The 19520-nt window shown below is 38.0% G+C and overlaps 1 protein-coding gene across 9 annotated transcripts in view; it reads right to left on the minus strand.

Annotated features, from left to right (window-relative positions):
- LOC135222082 (gametocyte-specific factor 1-like) overlaps nt 1-15119 on the minus strand; it is a 534139-nt gene extending 519020 nt beyond the window's left edge. For 8 of the 9 annotated variants that reach the window (XR_010316168.1, XR_010316169.1, XM_064260250.1 and 5 more), the window contains exon 1: nt 15026-15119. Coding sequence is in view for 6 of the 9 variants with exons in the window: in XM_064260250.1 (XP_064116320.1) it covers nt 15026-15032 (7 nt within the window). In the remaining 3 variants the exon portion in view is untranslated. Of the gene's footprint in view, nt 1-8054; nt 8236-15025 lie in introns of those variants that run through there. The other variant, XM_064260251.1, reaches the window with a different exon arrangement.
- Between the last annotated feature and the right edge of the window lie 4401 nt (nt 15120-19520).

The raw sequence follows: 19520 nt of genomic DNA on the forward strand, positions 1-19520 counted from the left end.
TGTCTTAGAAAATGGGATGGTTCCTAGTTCTGCCACCCCAGCGGCAGTGGCGGTAGATCACCTGACCTACCTGTAGCGTGTGCTGCGAAATTCGAATTTCTGTCGGGGACGACGGAGTCTATAGCTAAGTATATATCTGCCAGGGAAGTTGAATGTATAAAAAACTATATTGTAATGCCTACCTGAACACCTGAATAAGCCCTGGTCACTTACCAGCCCGAACCATCATTTATTAAAATTTATCCAAATCTTTGGTTAAAATAAACGATCAGTGTTGCCAAATCTCCTGGCAAAGACCCTCGTTACCTAGTTACCAGCCCACTGCTGGTAGCCCTGCCTCACGGGCCGTCACACCTGCCTCTCGTCAACGTCATACTCAATAACTCTGTATGAGAGGGGAGGAGGTGGGTGGGAATCATTCAGGTGTTCAGGTAGGTATTACAATATTAGTTTTACAATAAAAAACTCATATTGCAATACACCCCCTGAACACCTGAATAAGCCCGATTAACAACATTAATTTGGAGGTGGGAATCAAATACTACCCGGCCCTCTACTGTACCAGTTGTCAGTCAATATAATTGAGTACACGGGTCAGTCTCAAGTTCATTTGTCACTCGTCCAAAAAAACTAATCTCCCATGTGTGGCCTTCTAGGCCTCCCATATGTGGAGGGAAAAACTCCCTGCACCTCTACCCTAAGGTCAAAACTCATTGAGTGCGGAGGGGATACAAACCTGTTTCCTCTCAGCTGGCTATGTGCCTCACCTGAGTAGAGGAAAAACTGAAGACTCCCTTGGCTCTCGGCTCAAGTATGGATCTGAAGACCCTCCCATGTGGCTCTCGGCCTCTCATGTATGGAGGGAATCTGAAGACCTCCCCTGTGGCTCTCGGCCTCTCATGTATGGAGGGAATCTGAAGACCTCCCATGTGGCTCTCGGCCCTCAGTATGGAGGGAAACTGGAAGACCTCCCATGTGGCCTTAGGCCTCTCATGTACGGAGGAGACCAACCATGTCCATCGGTCGTCTGCGACGGTGTCGTCGATCGTAGTGATGTCCTCTCTTGGTAGTGTTGTACCTGCCTGTCTGTACTCTGCCTGGTTGGCACTTGGAAGAATACCCTCAGATAGACCCAGACATGTTCTTCCTATCTGTCCTAATACTTAAAATCCTCTCGTGATATATCATATCATGAATACCTTATACATATTCCTAATATTCGCTCCCTACTCTAATACTAACTCAGACAGCAAGATTGTTGGGTTTAAAAATATGAATTTAGGTAAACAAAGGCCGAGTATTGGGACCTATGAGGTCAGTCAGCGCTGAAGGGAAATTGACAAAGTTTGAAAAGGTGTGACAGAAGAAAAACCTCTGTTGCACAATGAGTCCAGTGTTAGGAGAGCGTGGAAAATAGGATGAGAGAATATGAAATCAGAAAAGTGAGAGAGAGAGAGAGAGAGAGAGAGAGAGAGAGAGAGAGAGAGAGAGAGAGAGAGAGAGAAATTACAATCGTCTAACATCTCCACCTCCGTAAATTGCACCCTCTCTAAGTTAAAAGGGTATTATCTTATCGATAATATACTCTTATAACTCCATAGTACAGCTATGAACAACCGAACGAGAACTTGTTGCTAATGCGATCGACTCCTATAACATCACTTTATTGTATTGATCAGCGTGTGACAGTAATCAAATCCGATAGCAACATCCGTTATTGTATTCATCCGCGTGCGACGGTAATTACTGTATTCATGTTATAAATGCAGCTGAAGCTAATAAGGCAAAATTACGTGCATCAGCAACCTGGACAGAAGTCCCGAGCTTTTGTTGTATGAATTCACGCAGCCGTGGTAAAAGAAACTAATAGCATGAGGAGCTCATTACTGTTGTTTTCACACAGACAAAGGATTAATAAAGTATTATAAAGTGTAAAGTTCGTAATACCTATGAAAAAAGAGTGAAAAAACTAACGGAATCCTAAATTTAACGCCATCTAACCCGAGGGAAAAACTAGCTTCCAATGAGACGTATCGGTCAAATTTTGGTCTTAAATTACATCGTAAGATGAACGTATAACTTCGTCCATAAGTTAAGTATCCAGATATTCATTAATGTGCTAACTAGGACAAACAAAACATTAGCCGAGACCAAGTGATATGGTTGAATCTGGAGCCAATAAATTAACTTTATTAGGCCTAATATTAATTTCAGTTGTCATTGTAATTTGATAATACGACTGGTAATAATTTGTAACTGTAATTGACATAAGTGCAATGTAATTACTGACGGCAATAGTCTGTTCAACGTATGAAGAAGTCATACTACGAATTCCTTATATCTGACACCTGATTATATGCCCCAAGATAGATACCTCATTGACTATGTTAAATGTCAACATAGTTGAACACACGTCTCCTTCAAGACGTTTGTACCAAAACTTGGCATAAGTGATGTTTTGTTACGTTAGTCATTTTAGTCAATCAGGAGAGAATGAGATGGATACGGCGACGCAAACCGTATTCGTCATCCGCTGATTCCAGCGTGAATGACTGCTGAGTTAGTGTTTTTATACACGCTAATATGATGATACATATAATACAATTATAATGCTTTAGTTGGACAGAATCCGATCTTCATTCTGTTCGATTACATTCATATTAATTATCCTCAGATCGGATTCTCGTTCGTTTACAATTACACCTGTACTGAATTATCCGAAGTCAGAATGCCTTGAGCATACAGCGTTAGCCAATATAAATAACTACCGATATGTTGTACAGCGAATACTTTAGGCTAGGCTAGGCTACTGAATATGCATACGATATATCATGAACACTAGGCTAACCGTAGTTAATTTTATTCGATTTCTCTCCATACTGAATATCGCAAGTCAATATGCATTGAACGGAGAATTAGTTGATATTGACAATTATCGTATCGTATAAGTAGAGGAAAGTAACCTTAAAGACGAAGGAGCATATCTGAAAGACCAACCATGGCCTAAAAGCTTCTGATGCAAGGAACTTGAAGCAGGAAAAAGCCTAAAGATGCTCTAAGGACACTGTGCCTCTATAAACTACTACTTTTAATAGAAAACCCCGACCCAAAGAAGCCTGCACTTCTCTTCCTAAACTAACACTATGTAGCCTATTATCCCTACTCGTCTATATCTGACCTAAGTTTTTTATCATCCTGAGAACTTACACATCGAGGGAAGGGGAATCTGCTGCCAACACTGCCTGCTCCGCATCAGGGGGATGGCGGATCCTGCCCTGTGGGCTTGCGGATCCCCATAACCCCCAGCACGGTTAGGGCTGGTTCTGGAACAGGCAGGGGAGCTGGAAAAGAACGATTAGTAATTCAGTATCCCTATTGCTCAATCTATCCTACTTAATCTTGACATAAAATCGGTAACAGAGATGTCATACTCGATGTCAGCCTACTCTCAAGTCTCTTAACGAGCACTGTCTCTAAGTCTTTATCTTGATCTACGTTAGTCTCTTTCTGCCTACATTTACTTCTTAATACGAGACTTTTCCTATGTTTGAGATACCCTAACATCTGGTCCAAAGACCACTCCTGACATTCCAAACATCTGGTCTTTACATTATATTGAACAGGCCTACAATTTACGCATAAGGAATGACTATCGTGTCATAGGGTACTCATCCTTTTCTTGCACTGTTGGCAAAGACGATACGTTGTTGAACTTCCGCTCGTCGTTTTCAGTGATGTCGTGGCCGAGAATGCAGTAGTCGTTGTCGTAGCGTGTGGTGGTTTCTTCCTTTGCAGAATCAATGTCTGATGACAAGGTATTAAGAGCAATCCAACCGTAATCCAAAGGGATGCGTAATTCGTCACCAAAATCAATCAATCAAAGGTGCAAATGAAGGCCGGGCAAGACCAAAAGAAGTTCGCTGTGGATACATCTGTACTCCACCGCGAACGATAAGTGATTGACGTGAGAGGGCAGGTGTGACCGGCCCGTGAGGCAGGGCTACCAGCGGTGGGCTGGTAACTAGGTAACGAGGGTCTTTGCCAGGAGATTGGCAACACTGATCGTTTATTTTAACCAAGATTTGGTAAATTTTTAATAAATGATGGTTCGGGCTGGTAAGTGACCAGGGCTTATTCAGGTGTTCAGGGGTGTATTGCAATATCTAGCTTTTTAACCACTTTTCAAACCCCTTTTGGTCGCTACAGGTGGATCAGACTACCATTCGGTTTAAATGTTAGTGGTGAGATTTCCAAAAACAGTTACTCTTGAATCTTGAGAATCTTATGGTGTTGTATGTATTGCTGACGTTGTTATAATTTATGGTGTAGGTGAAACGTATGAGGAAGCTGTTAAAGACCATGATAGTAAGATAATCAAATTTTTGGAAAGGTGCCAGGCTAAGGGTATAAAACTTAAAAAGTCTAAGGCCGTATGAAGAAAATCTTCTGAATATGAAACCACCTACTGATGTAACTGGTGTTAAAAGAGTTTACAGGTATGGTTAATTACTTAACTGAATTCCTCTATTATCTGAGCTGTTAGAACCGATAAAAAAATTAACTCATCAAAATACCGAATGGAATTTGACAGAAAAACAAGAAAAAGCTTTAAAGCTTTTCATTGAGTCAAAAAGGCTAATCACTAATGCTCCAATACTGCAGTACTATGACCCTAACTTAGACCTTGCCATACAGTGTGACGCTTCACAAAATGGGCTAGGTTCAGTATTGTTACAGTGTGGTAAACCAATTGCTTTTGCTAGCCGTGCTTTATCAGAAACCGAAAAAGGTACGCACAAATTGAAAAGGAAACACTTGCTATTGTTTTTAGTCTTAGAAAATTTCATGAGTATGTCTATGGTCATAAAATAATTGTTGAGTGAGATCACAAACCTATTGCTAGTATTGTTTTGAAACCCTTGTGTAATGCTCCCAAGCGACTACAAGTACAGTACGACGTTGAAATCATACATAAAAAAAGGTGGTAAAGAAAATATATGTGGCTGATGCACTCTCGAGATCTTATTTGCCATTAGATAATTATAAAGAAAGTGAATTTGAGCAAGTTAACATGCTTGATTATTTGCCAGTAAGAAAAGAGCGTCTGATGAAATTAAATATGAAACAGACCAGAATGAGACTTTACAAATTTTTAAAATCATTAATCTTAAAAGGTTGGCCAGAAGGAAATGATGAGATACCTAATGTAGTCAAAGCCTATAGTCATACCAAGGATGAGTACTCAGTTCAAGACGGGTTAATTTTTAAGAGTAATAGAATAGTCATTCCATTAAACCTCAGACATAAGATAATGCAGGTCATTCATTCAGCACATATAGGAATTGAGGGCTGTCTACGGAGAGCCAGAGAATGTATCTATTGGCCAGGAATGAACTCTGATATAAAGCAATTCATCTTATGTGAAATTTGTAATAAATTCCCTTGTGCTCAACAAAAGGAAACTTTAAATAATCATGAAATTGCTGATCGCCCAAGGCAAAAGGTTGGAGTTGATCTAATGATTATTAAAAAGCATAATTATCTTATAACTGTTGATTACTTCAGCAATTTTTGGGAAACTGACTACCTAGAAAACATTAGCAGTACGTGATTAGAAAACTTTAATCTCATTTTGCTAGGTATGGATTGCCCTGTGTATTGATTAGAGATAATGGACCCCAATCTGTAAATGAGAATTTCAAACAGTTTGCAACGATTATGATTTCGAGCATAGGACAAAGTAGCCCTACATATTGCCCAATCTAATGGTTATGGTCGAATCTGCAGTGAAAACATCTAAAAGTTTAATTAGAAAAGCTATTGAAAGTAATAAAAGATCCCTATCTAGCCATTTTGGACCATAGGAATACTCCTACTAGTGATAAAGACGCCAGCCCATCACAGTATAGCCTAGGAAGGAGAACACGTACCAAATTACCAATGTTATCCAAATTACTTGAAAATCAAAATGTAAATTTAGAGTTGGCTAAGATAAAGAAAATAAAAAATGCTAAGAGTAAATTCTATTATGATAAAATAGCTAAAGATTTAAGCATTTTGCATGAAGGAGATAATGTACGTCTTAAACCTTATGTTTTGGGCAAAAAAGGTCTGGGAAAAAGGAAGAGTTGTGGAACGATTAGATGAAAGGTCTTATCTAATTGAAAGGGGGGGCAGCTATTTAGAAGGAATAGAGTTCAGTGAAAGAAACCCAAAGTGATGTGCATAAGCCTAAGGTCAATGAAACCAGTAACTATTGGACCCTTATGGTAATGAAATTGAAACTCCTGTCAAAGAGGTAAATAAAGTTGGAAAGTGACAGACAAACAAGGTCAACCAGAAATAAATTACCCTCTAAGTATTCTGATTATGAAATGTATTGATGTTATACGTAATTTCTTTAATGTCTTATAAATGTTATAATTTATGCAAGCGTATCGAATTTGGTGTGTATATTCTTGAATTGGCAATGTTTAAATTTTTATACCCAAGAATGAATATTTAATTTTGAACAGGTACAACCACATATCCATTATAATAGTGCACAATGTTTTGAATGTTAATAACTTTTAGAGCTGATTATAGTCCTAACCAGTAACCTATCAAAGTAAATTCAGTGTAGTATTCTAACTGATAATCCATCCAAATAAATTTAATTTTAAAAGAAGAAAAGATGTTATATCATTAATAATTATTCAGTAATTATGATAATTGTATTGTTGAGAACGCTACCAACAGTTCCATGATTCCTAATGCCACCGCCAGATGTCGGCGTGTGCTGTTGTTGTTGTAATCCCGCTCAGTACAATTAAAGTTAGTTGTAACATGTGTATAATATCATGAATATCACCTCCAATACATAACATCAAGACCTCCGGTGTCAGGACGGGTTAAAGTACTTTTTCGGAGTGGAAACTGGATCCGCTAGTCCAGTCAGTTGTTCCCCCTAGGAGATGATCCAAGAACGATCATTAAAAAAGTAACGTCTCTTAGGAGGCAAGCAATATTCTAGGCTAGCCGTGTCCGTAAGAATGTCCATGTAGACTACCGGAATGTTGTAATCCCTTATATGTATGTAGTGTAGGGAGGTCAGCTTATATGTAGTGTAGGGGGTCAGCATGTAGGGTAAAAAACCGCATGGTATCAGGTGGTTTTTTGGACCATGTACGATCAATGTGTACAACCCCAAGAAAAGTACATTATAACGCGTCCTGACACCGGAGTAGAGGTCTTTAGCTCCATTTCTCACCAACAAGAAGTTGCGTCTTATGCCCATCTCCGATGTCAGGACGCGTTATAATGTACTTTTTTTGGGTTGTACACATTGATCGTACATGGTCCACCCCTTGTACCATGCGGTTTTTTACCCTATGCGGTTTTTTACCCTAAGTAGTGTAAAGCATCAACTTGTATGTAGAGTAGGGGTCAGCCACACAGCCGCTTTCGTGGATTTCCTAGTGTTAAACTGTCGTCTTCTCTCTTTTCCCCCCACCCAAAACACCTATTACCGACGGCCCAGCCCGCCTTCCCGTTTTACGAAAATTATGCCTGAAAATAGGACTTTAATTTACCCTCTACTCTCTCTGTGTACCCCCCACCCAAAATCCCCTGTTCCCAACAAGGTCTCCCTTACAGTTTGTATGGGCTTTTGCAGAGTAACCTGATCTTTTACTGCATGTTTTCGAAAATCTGGCGAAAACATAGGTACTAGGTAGTAAGTTTTCCGCGTGCTTTCTTTTGCGTTAAATAGGCCGCGCAATTTCTGTAAAGTTTCACTGAATGTTTGCCAAAACACTAGTAGGTAGTATAGGCTAGTACTAGCTAGAAGCTTCCGCCCATATGGAAGGCAATTTGTTGATTTCTCAACTCGCCTAGCTAGCTAATTACCAAACTCATGCCTGCCTCCCTAGATATCTAAATGATAACCTTTGTCATTTCTAGAAACCTGTTCATAGACAAGTTGCCTAGGCCTAGCCTAGGTAGCTACAAGGCCAAGAGATTCGAGACTACCATGGGCCTATGAATTGACAATGGAAATAAAAGAAAAAAGTTACCTGCAAACTAAGTCTGAAGATTTGCGCTTAAACACCCACGAGTACTAAAAAAATTCGACAGGTCACAGGCACAGTTCAATGTTTACAGCAGGCACGAGTACCCTGTTCATATGATTGCGGGCGAAAAGGTTACGATGTGTTGTCGCGACTCACGGGAGGGAGGTTGAGAGAGACTACCGACTGGCGATTGCTACGGTGCTACCCGGTGCTCTTGGAACAATGTGACCTAAATTCGAGTCGAAATTAAAAAATCTTCATAAATAAATACAATTTGAAATATCAGCATGGGTAAGTCTGGCATGAAAATTATATAATCTTAATTTTAGTTTTTCATCTAGGATGAATTTGAATAAATTTGAAGTTATATTGTTTTTAGATCATTTGAGGACTGAAAAATAAAAGTCTGTTCCACTTCCTGTGGATCTGATTTTGTATGTAACAAGCTTTGCTTTTTCTTATATTTCTCGTTTGCAATACTTTTAAGACTAACGCACATAGCGTTCTATATTTGGGAGATTTAATGTAGTCTGATCACTGACAGCTCCTCTCCTTCATGGTTATTCAATAATATAATAAATAACTACGATCCGCCATATTAGCCCTCTCAACGAGTTCTTAACTTGAACACGAATTTCATTCGTTTTCTTTCCCTTTCATTTTGGGTAGCCTTTCATTGGCTATGACTTTGTCCAAAGGTTAAGTCACTTTTTATTTATTACTTATATTTTATATGCTTCTCATATAATGCCTTCTTTTAGTTCTATTCTTTTTTCTGCAAAGATCTCTGGTGTGATCGTTATGATATCAATAATCCAGACCTTACCAGTTGTATTATTTAAACACTTATGATTAAGGTGCCTATAGTATTATTTACTGTATAATGTGTCATCTACAAAGAATGAAAAATGACAATTCACGCTTTTAACAAACCACGACAGTTCGATAGTTTATTGTAATAGGTAAATGACATTCTCACATCTACGTAGGCAAGGCGTTTATGATTGGCCGGTGTGATTCTATAATCGCTGAGCGGGATGAACAAATTGCCGATTATAAGATGACAAATTGCACTTTTACTCGGGTCAATGAAAATATTATGAAGCAGATGGAACTGGTAAGAGCTGTAATGATGTTGGCGCGGAAATAATGAGAGTAGCAGCAAAACACTGATCATGCGTATAAATGTGGATGTCTTAAAATGTGGATTCGTAACATTCAGTCTCTCGGAATAAAACACTGTAAATAGGGAACAGATAAATGAGATTTCTTCTGATGTATTAGCAGTTGTGAAACGTGATCAAATGATTTTGATATAGTGCTAAGATAAATGAAATGGCGCCTCGTTACTCAGACTTTCACAGTTCCAAGAGAATGTAGGCCGAGACGAGGAGTTGGAGTTTTTGTTGTTAGAAGCTGCCTTACAAGCTTCAAATAATCAGATTTAAAAATCTTACCCATTGTTGTCTTTAAACCTCCAAGGTCCAGTGCAATTGTGCTTACAGAGGAATTTGGCAGACTCCTGGAAATGACTGATGAAATTCAAAGCAAAATTGATGATGTTGATAAATATGTAAATATTAAGACAAACATGGCCAAAACAAGTGCACAATCACTCAAGACAAAAAAAAAAATAAAAAAAGTGCTTTTGATCAAAACGAAGAGAGTACAGCAGCAGATGAAAAAAGTAAATTATGGGCAAAATAACGGCGCCAGTTGAACAGGTTAATACAACAGGAAATGAACACTTATTTGTAAGATTTCCAGAGAGGAAAACTTAGAAAAGACAAAAATGGAGATTCGGGAGAACAGCAATATATCAGTTAATGAAAAAGGAAAACTTGAACCGAAAATAAAAGTAGTATTTGTTCCGAAGAACGATGATGACATTGTCAATAACATTCTAAGGAAAAATCCATAGATAAGTACTCTCATGTCTGAAAATAACGACCTGAAAATTGTTTTAAAAAAAATTAAGGCAGAGATGAAAAAATAAGCAACATCATCAAACGCACACCACAGATACGGAATAGAGATGGCAAGTTGTGTACACTGAATAGCCCACCGTTGCAATGTATACGACTGTTACATGCTCTATCAATGCTATAGATATCAGGAATTTGGTCATGGCGCAACAAGTTGTAGAAATGGCCGAGTTTCCCCGAAATGATGCGAAAATCACAACTCAAATGATTGTATTAGCACCACGTTCAAGTATAAAAACCGTGTAAAGAAAGGCCACAGTGACACTCAATATAAAACATATGATGACAATAATAACTGCATAGTATATAAAGAACGTGTCAAAGGCGAAAAATAATACGGATCATGGTTTTGATTAACGATCTGTGCAAGTGAATAAATTTACAGTATGTAGGAAATAAAACCAACACCCAGAAATCTTATAAATAGTCACAATCTAGATATGTGCGTGCTAGCGGAGGCTTGCCTACGCAATAATAGAAGTGATTATTCTAAAATAAACGAAATGACACCATAGTCCCACAGCTTTTACCATGTACCGAAAGAAACCAAAATTGGTGGTGGAGTGGGAATCTTTGTTTAAAAAGTATACAAAGTATCTATAATGAATCAAAATGTGTTCAGTGCATTTGAATACATCAATACCAAAATTATGCATAAACAAACATACAAATCATAACAATTTACAAACCACCAAGAACAAGTAATTAAGAGGTTGTTCCTAGACGAATTCAGCGACTTCCTCGACTTATTAGCTGATAACAAAAATACGCTGAATTGGTGACTTCAACCTACATTTGGATGATAACGATAACAATTACGTCAAAGAATTTATAGTTACTTGAAAGCAACGACCTTGTAAACATTGTGCGAAAACCGACGTCATTATTGAACAATACTATTGACTTGGTGATACAAAACAAAAACAATGAAACTGTGAGTGACATACAAGTTGAGCCTGAATGCGTGATATCCCCAACACATAAACTAGTTACACTTAGTATAAATTTTGGAAAGCCTATGCTATGAAAAAAATCTATCAATTACAGAAAAAAAATCAACTTTAGAGCTGATAAATTTATTGTCGAGAGCATAAAGAAAATAAGAGAACCAAGCCAGGAGTGCAAGTGTAATTTGAGGAATACCTTGACAGGTGACCAGACTTGCGTAAGATGTTTTACAGACTACAGCAGAAGTATATTAGCAATCAAACTACAACGATAAATGTCCAAAAGGGACAAGGCTACTACTTAGAGAACTGAAAGGTTACATTGGTTATATCAAATGTGAAATCAGAAAAGAAAGGCCTAACTAGAGGAGTGCGCCAAGGCAGCGTCCTGGTTCCACTGCTATGTGGCATTTACACAATCGAATTATCTAGAATTCTAAACCGCTTGGCTGTGCCAAAAATTTTATAATCTAATCTAATCTAATCTAGAATTCTAAACAAGCAAAATGTCTGCTGATGATACTCGGTTCGATTTTCCTCTCGAAACGGTAGAAGATGCCATTGGTAAAATTGATGCAATAATGATATATATATATATATATATATATATATATATATATATATATATATATATATATATATATATATATATATATATAGTATATATAAAATGGATGTCGGTGAGGAAGCTACAACTTAATGAAGACAAAACTGAGCGTATGCTTTTGGATTCTTGACGGTTGCACTACGAAATATGAACACTTCAGAAGAATAACAATTGGCTCATCATCCATAAACATTGTAGCAGCAGTGAGGAACTTGGGAGTATTTATTGATTATAATTTATCGATGAAAAATCATATATTGCATATTGTAAAAACCTGTCACCATCATATTAGAAACACTGTACTTATCAGATAGTATATAAACGTAAATACTCTGAAACAGCAATTCGTAATAACCACATACTTTAGACATGCTTGACTGCTGCAACGTTATATACTAAGAAAATTGCAAGTACAAAATAGAGCCGCCAGATTATTAAAAGGATTACGTTACAGCGCCAGAATATCCCCGGCACTAAACGAGCTACATTGGCTCCCGTCAAAAGAAAAAATAGAAAACAAAATACTTCTTAAAGCCTTTAAAGCACTGGAATACAGTGAATCAACATACCTGAGAAACTACTTAAGCTTTTTTAGACCTGAAATGAATATGAATTGTGATCAGACATGCAAGTGAAGCATATAGGCTATTTGAGCCTAGAACAAATTGTAAGTCAGGTGAGAGAGCGATTAAACATCGCCCACCAAGACTGTGCAGCAAAATACCGCCTGAAATGAAGATCATACAAGAAGAAAGCAAATTTAAAAAAGAACTAAAGACTCCTATTCTGCAGGAGCTACGATACTGGCGAGAAAACACTAAAAGACAATTATAAAATATAAGAAGCACCCTATTTAGAAAACGTACAAGGGCCCGCCAGAGAGGGAATCATCCCTGTGAAGGGCTGTACATGCAAACAACAAAGTGAAAGAGACTATAACTGCGGGAGCTTTAATCTGATATGGATGATCCACAAAGCCATAACACAGTTGTTTTTAATGGATAACTGGAATTTCAATGATTGATTCATATAATGAGTAATTGATATTACAATGATTGATTAATAATGTTCAATGTGTAACATCATTGGCTGGACAAATGGTAAGTCTTGTTTTAAATGACTCAGTGAACAACAGTGTATTGGATAAGGTGAACACAATAAGTTTTTGAACGATGGAAACTTTCCTCATCATGGTCTTGTTCATGACGTGGTCCGGGAATGATCAAAATGGTCATCATTTGGGTCACAAACAAGGTGGACTATTGTAACTATACCATAATCTGCCCAAGATAGAATTTTGGAAGCTAGAAAATATACTGAATCTAGCGGCAAGATTAATACAGGGTGGTGCCCAGCGGGACAGGATTAAACGTATAATGTTTGAGCTGCACTGCCTCCCTATCAAAGTTAGAATAATGTCTAAAATATGTGTAAAGACTCACCAAGCTATCACGTAAAATACAGCCAGCGAGTGGAGTCAACAAAAGAATAGTTATATATGGCCTCAAGTTATCTGAGCGAAGAAGCAATTTGAGTGTATAGGCTTTAGATCTTGCCTTTAAATTTGTCCCTCCAAGACTGTACAATAAGCTCCCTCTTGATATCGGGAGGAATGAAAGTACCAAGTCGTTCAAGGAAAAATGACAGATTTCCTTTCTTCTTGGTGCTATGGCAGTGTGGATTCGACAATTGATATAGATTATGCCGCATAAAAAAAAAAAAAAAATCTCAGAATGTTTTTGCATTTTATGCACATATGAAGAGTTGATCTTTCGGGTCTCACAGACGCCTTCGACGGAGTGGGGACTTAAAAAAAAAATGAATAAACTGACCAGTAAGCAGTAATCTCCGGTAGAGTCTGAAATACACGACAAATTCCCAGTTTAAAAAACTATACATATGACTGATTAGACTGTCCTAATTATTTGGTTAATAATTCCTTTTCATGAGTTATACTGGAATTGTAAACTGCAAACAGTGTCATGACTAGAGTCACAATCACCGGAAACTACAAAATCTCTTTTGGGACGGTAATAGCAGGTATCTTGTCGAGACTAATGAAATTTGGAAAACCAGACTAAGTTAGAATTAAAACCAATATGACACTAACAAAATTCAGTTGAAAGATAAAATACCATACAGGTGGATTGTGCATGCAAGATTTGAAGCAGGGTTCTTAACCCATTGATGAATCCAGACCCCAATGAATTGCCCAACATGGTTCCATACTCCCTTTGCTTAAGTCCAATTAAGTCCTATTTGTAGACAATATAACTTAATATAGTTAGTTTAATACATACTTTAGGTATGAATAGCTAGGAATAGAACATACAAGAAAATCTAAAGCATTTTTAGCTTTATATCGTTATTTAATCACAAAATGTACCCATGTATACATTGGCACATTAAAATCAAATAAATATAAATATCCAGAAATCAAGTTCCATAGCCCCAGCAAGTGGTTCTCATATCTCCAAGGGGTATGGATACCCGCTGTTAATAACCCCTAAAGTCACAATTTCTCATGGTTCAAAAGTTACAGGCGAGGTAATAAAATTCATCCTTGGCACATGGACAGAACGCATGAAAATGCCAGAGTTGCTAGATGTCTCAGGACGGTGAATCCGGGGCATGAAAGTTTAGTAGTGTTAGGGAATAAGACAGATTTCACTGCAGGAAATTTAAGGGTCAAGTAACACACACCAAGAGAAGTGTAGGTGTTGATAAGTCTTAATTAATGAACCTATATGAAGAGGATCTGTGTATAAGTCTTCGAGAATTAATTTCAGGTGTATTTGTTGTCACAGTTATTCCTCAACCTCCTTTTCTCCAGAAAACAGCAGACTCCCATGCAGTAAGTGACGCCCCACATTTACCAGTGATCAGGGTTGGAGTACTACGTAGTGTCAGCCGAAATATATTGATATTTTTTCCCCTTTATCAAATCTTTAATCTTATTTAAATGTTCATTACCAATTGGTGATGCTGGCCACTCCTAACTTACACAGAGATCATATCATTTAACCAGGGAGTAAGACAACATGCAAAGGCTGAGACGAGGGATATCCAATACTGTCACAAAGGAAAAACCTTGCTGTGATAATCGGAAATACCTGAAACTATTTTCTGTAGATGGAATTCCTGGCTTATTCCCCAATTTCATCAGCGACTTTCTGCCATAATGAATAAACAGATAGCTGAGGTTGGGGGGGACTTAACTGTCTATCAACGAGAGAGAGCGAAGAGAGAGAGAGAGAGAGAGAGAGAGAGAGAGAGAGAGAGAGGACGAAGCTGTAATGAATTATTCCACCTAACAAGTTGACCCCATACATGGAACATCGGTTCACGAAAGCCGGGTTCTTATGGACTAGAAGGCTCTTGTGACAGGGAAGTCAAATTAAATGAAGGATACTACGAAAGATTACAATCTCCTACCACTCATACTGGTGCTCGATGAAAGATCCGTATTCCTCTCTCACCGTACAAGAGCGAACTACTGCCAGGGTGTCTCTGACGATTATTCTTGTCTATCAGAAAACTGCCGCCGATAAGATACTTAAAGCTATTTTCCAAAGATAAGCAGTCGTCAGTTGGGGCTTCATCACTCTGATTCTGAATCATTCGCGTCAGGTTGGTTGGTAAGTATCAGTGTTGCTCATTCTGTCTCTACTATGCTTTTATTTTTTACTTTTAAATTTATTGGCGTGACAAATTAAATGTATGCGGATTATAAATATATACTATGTGTGTGTCTGTGCGTTCATGTATGTATGTATATTCCTCAGAAATTTAATAATAATAATAATAAAAACATTGTTGTTAACGTTTTTCTGTGACATAACTCTTTTATAGAGTAAAATAAACCTCAAATTAACTAGCTTGGTTAAAGGTTGACTGTTAAGTAACAATAATTGAACTCGACAACATTATCCTACCGTCGCCTGCGGCCTGAGCGGAGGCGGTGGGGCTATTGTCTTATAATCAATCCGTTACAGAGATAATGATCACTACCACTACTATTACTTATGGTCGTAATTTAAATTACAATGACGATTTTCTCTTTGCCATGAAAATGGGTTTTTTTACCATTTATCTTGGGGACAAAGGCCAGATGAACCTGCTGACCTCAAGACTTACACAGCGTTGACAGAAAACACCCCTTTATCAACACGGTCACCACTGATATGCACTTTAAGCACTAGATAGGAGCGCTTCGTAACGATCCCAGTGGGGCACTATTACACAAGACGGAATAACATTATTCCGGCTTGATACTACATACAGCGACGTCGGTCCTGAACAGCTCAAGTGAAAGAACAAGTGACAGCCGTTCGTTTTCAGTTTTTCTTTATCTGGACTGGATGGTGAACATCGTAAGCGTTAAATGAGCTTGTTCAATTTCTTCCTTGCTGTAGATCAAGAGTGAGCTTCTGTCTTCGATTCGATAGCTGACTTAGAGAGATAGCTACACTTCCTATCAAACTATGCAAGTGGAGTGGTTCTCAAGGTAACAGTTACTGAGTTTATGTTTATCTTGCAATACAGACAGGCAGACACACACACATTAATATATATATATATATATATATAATATATATATATATATATATATATATATATGATATATATGATATGTGTGTGTGTGTGTGTGTGTGTGTGCAGTGATAACTGACGGTAATATATGAGAGGGGCGACACGGGCAAGTTCCTACCCTAACCCTTTCACACTAGTCGCGCGTAAATGCGACACGATGTCGCACCTACATGCGGCTAGCAGTCGACTATTATCTCTAAGAAGTTACCTACCGACCCAAATCTCGGGTTAAGTGAAGGTACCTTCAGTCTGCGTGCTTATAAGAGAACCAGTGGTGGGAGGAACTGCTGACGGACTACACCACATTCGGATCCTCGTCCATCTAGAAATCTAACCAGATCTTCCTTGAGCCAAAACCACCTGCTTACAAAGTTTCATTGAAATCCATCAAAAACTTTTTGCAGTTTTCTCTGGACAAAAAACGGAAACAATTCAAAGAGTATCTGGCGAATGGATAAACGGATTTCGATGAAATTTGATGAAAACCATTTCATGGAGAGATTTCCTATCTATTGTTGATAAACTATTTGGTAAATATCAGTAAATATTTAGCGCGATTCGCGTTGAGAAAGGGCGTGAAAGATTCACCAATACTTGCTAAAACCGAATCGTCAACAGGTAATCACCTAGTGACTTTGTTTCACCATATTTCTGCTGACAGAAAGACAAACTATTAATAGCACTGACGAAAACAAGAGACTGAAATCGCGAGACTGAAATTGCTTATCCGAAGTGTGATACCGATGCCATCAAAATGTATTTAAATGCTGGATTTGAAATAAAAAATTTTCGTCCTTTTTTTGTTTTGTTTTATTATATATGATTTGGTGATGAGTCTGGTATCTCCGACAGAATGTCTCTCTCTCTCTCTCTCTCTCTCTCTCTCTCTCTCTCTCACACACACACACTTCAGTTACCAGTTAGAGTTTTTCTATTCTTTATAAAAAGATCACATAACTGATTCCTAATTCAGATAAATGATACAAAGTCATTTTAAGTTGATTAAGGGGAAACGTCAATGCATACTTCTTTATATGATGAAATATATAAATAAAAGAGATGGTTCAAAGGATGCGAGACGAGGCAGTCTTTATTTCTTCAGAGCTGCGACTGATTTCATTCTTTTTGTGTCGTCACAAGTTCTGGTAAACATGGGCCCCAACCCTCACTTCCACACCAAGTTTCCCGTTTTTGTTTGTTTGTATGGTGTTTTTTACGTTGCATGGAACCAGTGGTTATTCAGCAACGGGACCAACGGCTTTACGGACTTTTGTGACTTCCGAACCACGTCGAGAGTGAAACTTCTATCACCAGAAATACACATCTCTCACTACTCAATGGAATGGCCGAGAATCGAACCCGCGATCACCGAGGTGAGAAGCAAACACCCTTCTCTCTCAAAGCTTTATTAGTCATTGATTTTTATATAGATGCGTCATCACAATTTCACGATTTCTCTTTAACTATTAAATCACGATGAGAAATGATATATCTGATTTTGTTCTTTTCTTCATAACACTGTTATTTTGCCAAGTGCAACTCAATAAAACATGTTTAGCATTTGCATATAACCTATCGGAGCATTCGTTTAATAATCATACTTAACAGGTCGTGCTCTAATGAGCCGTGAAAACGGTGATATAAATAAAATATTTGCCATCAGTCACCGTAAAATCAGGGTCAATATATGCTCTTAAGGATTGGTTTCATCTACAGCTTGACAATCAGCATATTTTCTGAGGATCAAAATAAAAGGTGAAAATTTTTACAAGAATCAAAATGAACTTTTTGAAGTTCGAGACGATGAGCCCTCTTTCCGATGTGTCACCGGTTTGCCAGTGACTTTTTACCTTGCTCAATTTATACTTATATCACAAACATGTTGGTAAAATAATAGTTTCTCCTTTCTAAAACGTCCACTGAATGTACTGGATAAGTTCTAATCCGAATTTATGTGTGCGCATATGTGTGGGTGTATGTGTGTGTGTTTGTGTGTGCATGGATATTTTTCGTGCCAACAGACTAAACATGGATACCATCATAAACAACCAGAAAAAAACATCCTTTGCTCTGATTTTCCAGAACAAAAGGTTTAAAAAAAATCTTATTTTGATATGATGTGACATAGCTTTTTCTGGCACATCTTGACGCAATCAGTGTTTCATATTTCTTAGAAATGTTCTGCTCTGCTTCACCGATGGAACAAAGAATCAAAAGCTCGAGAATCAAAAACCTTCAGGAACAAAAAGAGGTAAATGGGTTGGGGTAAGAACATCCGCGGCCCTCTGTAACAAAGGAAAATAATTTACCTTGTTTTCCTCGGCTCCCTTTCAAACCATATGATATTTCAGTGATTCTTTTCACGAAATGGCACTGAAGGTTCTTTGAAGTTTGTTTTTCTATAGCTGTTCCCTTCTGTTTTCTATCGTGGTTTTTCTGGGCTGCGTTTAATGTCATTCTCTATCAATGGACATGAACTCTGCATTTTTTTCCCTTTAGCAAAGAGAGAGTTTAATAAGGAAATTTGTGATTAGCTAACAAGTTTCTTTTCTTTTCAGTGACGTCAACCACGCCTTGACGTGTTGTCGCCTACGAGGGTACAAGAGAAATCTAAAAGTGGAATTATTTTCGCGGCGAAGAAATAAACTTGGTTTCCTCAGCAATGTAAGACAGTTTATAATGTGTCTCAAGAATACAAAATTCCTCTTAATAATAATTTGTCAAATAAAAAACTAAGTGTGTGGTCTTTTATGTTCTTGCTGAAAAGGGAGGTTAAAGTATCAGGAATCATAAAGGGTTGTGTGGTCCAGCCTCCAAAGAAAGGAAATGCTTTCGCTCGTCATTTGGAAGACTGAAGGTTCTAAGAATCGATAAATCTGGACACAGGAAGGTTATCTCGCAATCTTGACAGCAACCGAATGTATATTAATATTGTTCTTACTACTGATTAGCAATATTGACGTTAGTATTAAACGGATGGGGTATGGGAGGTTGTGGGTTGGGAGGTAGCATGAGAAGATGAGGGACTATCGGCCTGGGCAACTGAACAGGGAAAAATGGCAACAATGGCGGACTGGCGGGAGGCAGATTCCCGAACTGTTACCTTCCCTGAAAAAGCGGGACGCCATATCTTGAAAACTTGAAAATAATCTCATTATGTTTCCCCACATCATTGATTGAACCTTTATTTGAACTCACCTCACCTAACCTTACCTAGGAAAGAAAAAATAACCGGGTGCAATTATACATCTAAGGAATTTCCTGGCGGGAGAAATGACAGGAAGACCCTTATGGCAAATGCCCTCCCCTGGGGAGAAAGATTTGCAGCCGTGGGAAA

Source organism: Macrobrachium nipponense, chromosome 3 (genome assembly GCF_015104395.2).
Source record: "Macrobrachium nipponense isolate FS-2020 chromosome 3, ASM1510439v2, whole genome shotgun sequence".
In the NCBI taxonomy this organism is placed as follows: domain Eukaryota; kingdom Metazoa; phylum Arthropoda; class Malacostraca; order Decapoda; family Palaemonidae; genus Macrobrachium; species Macrobrachium nipponense.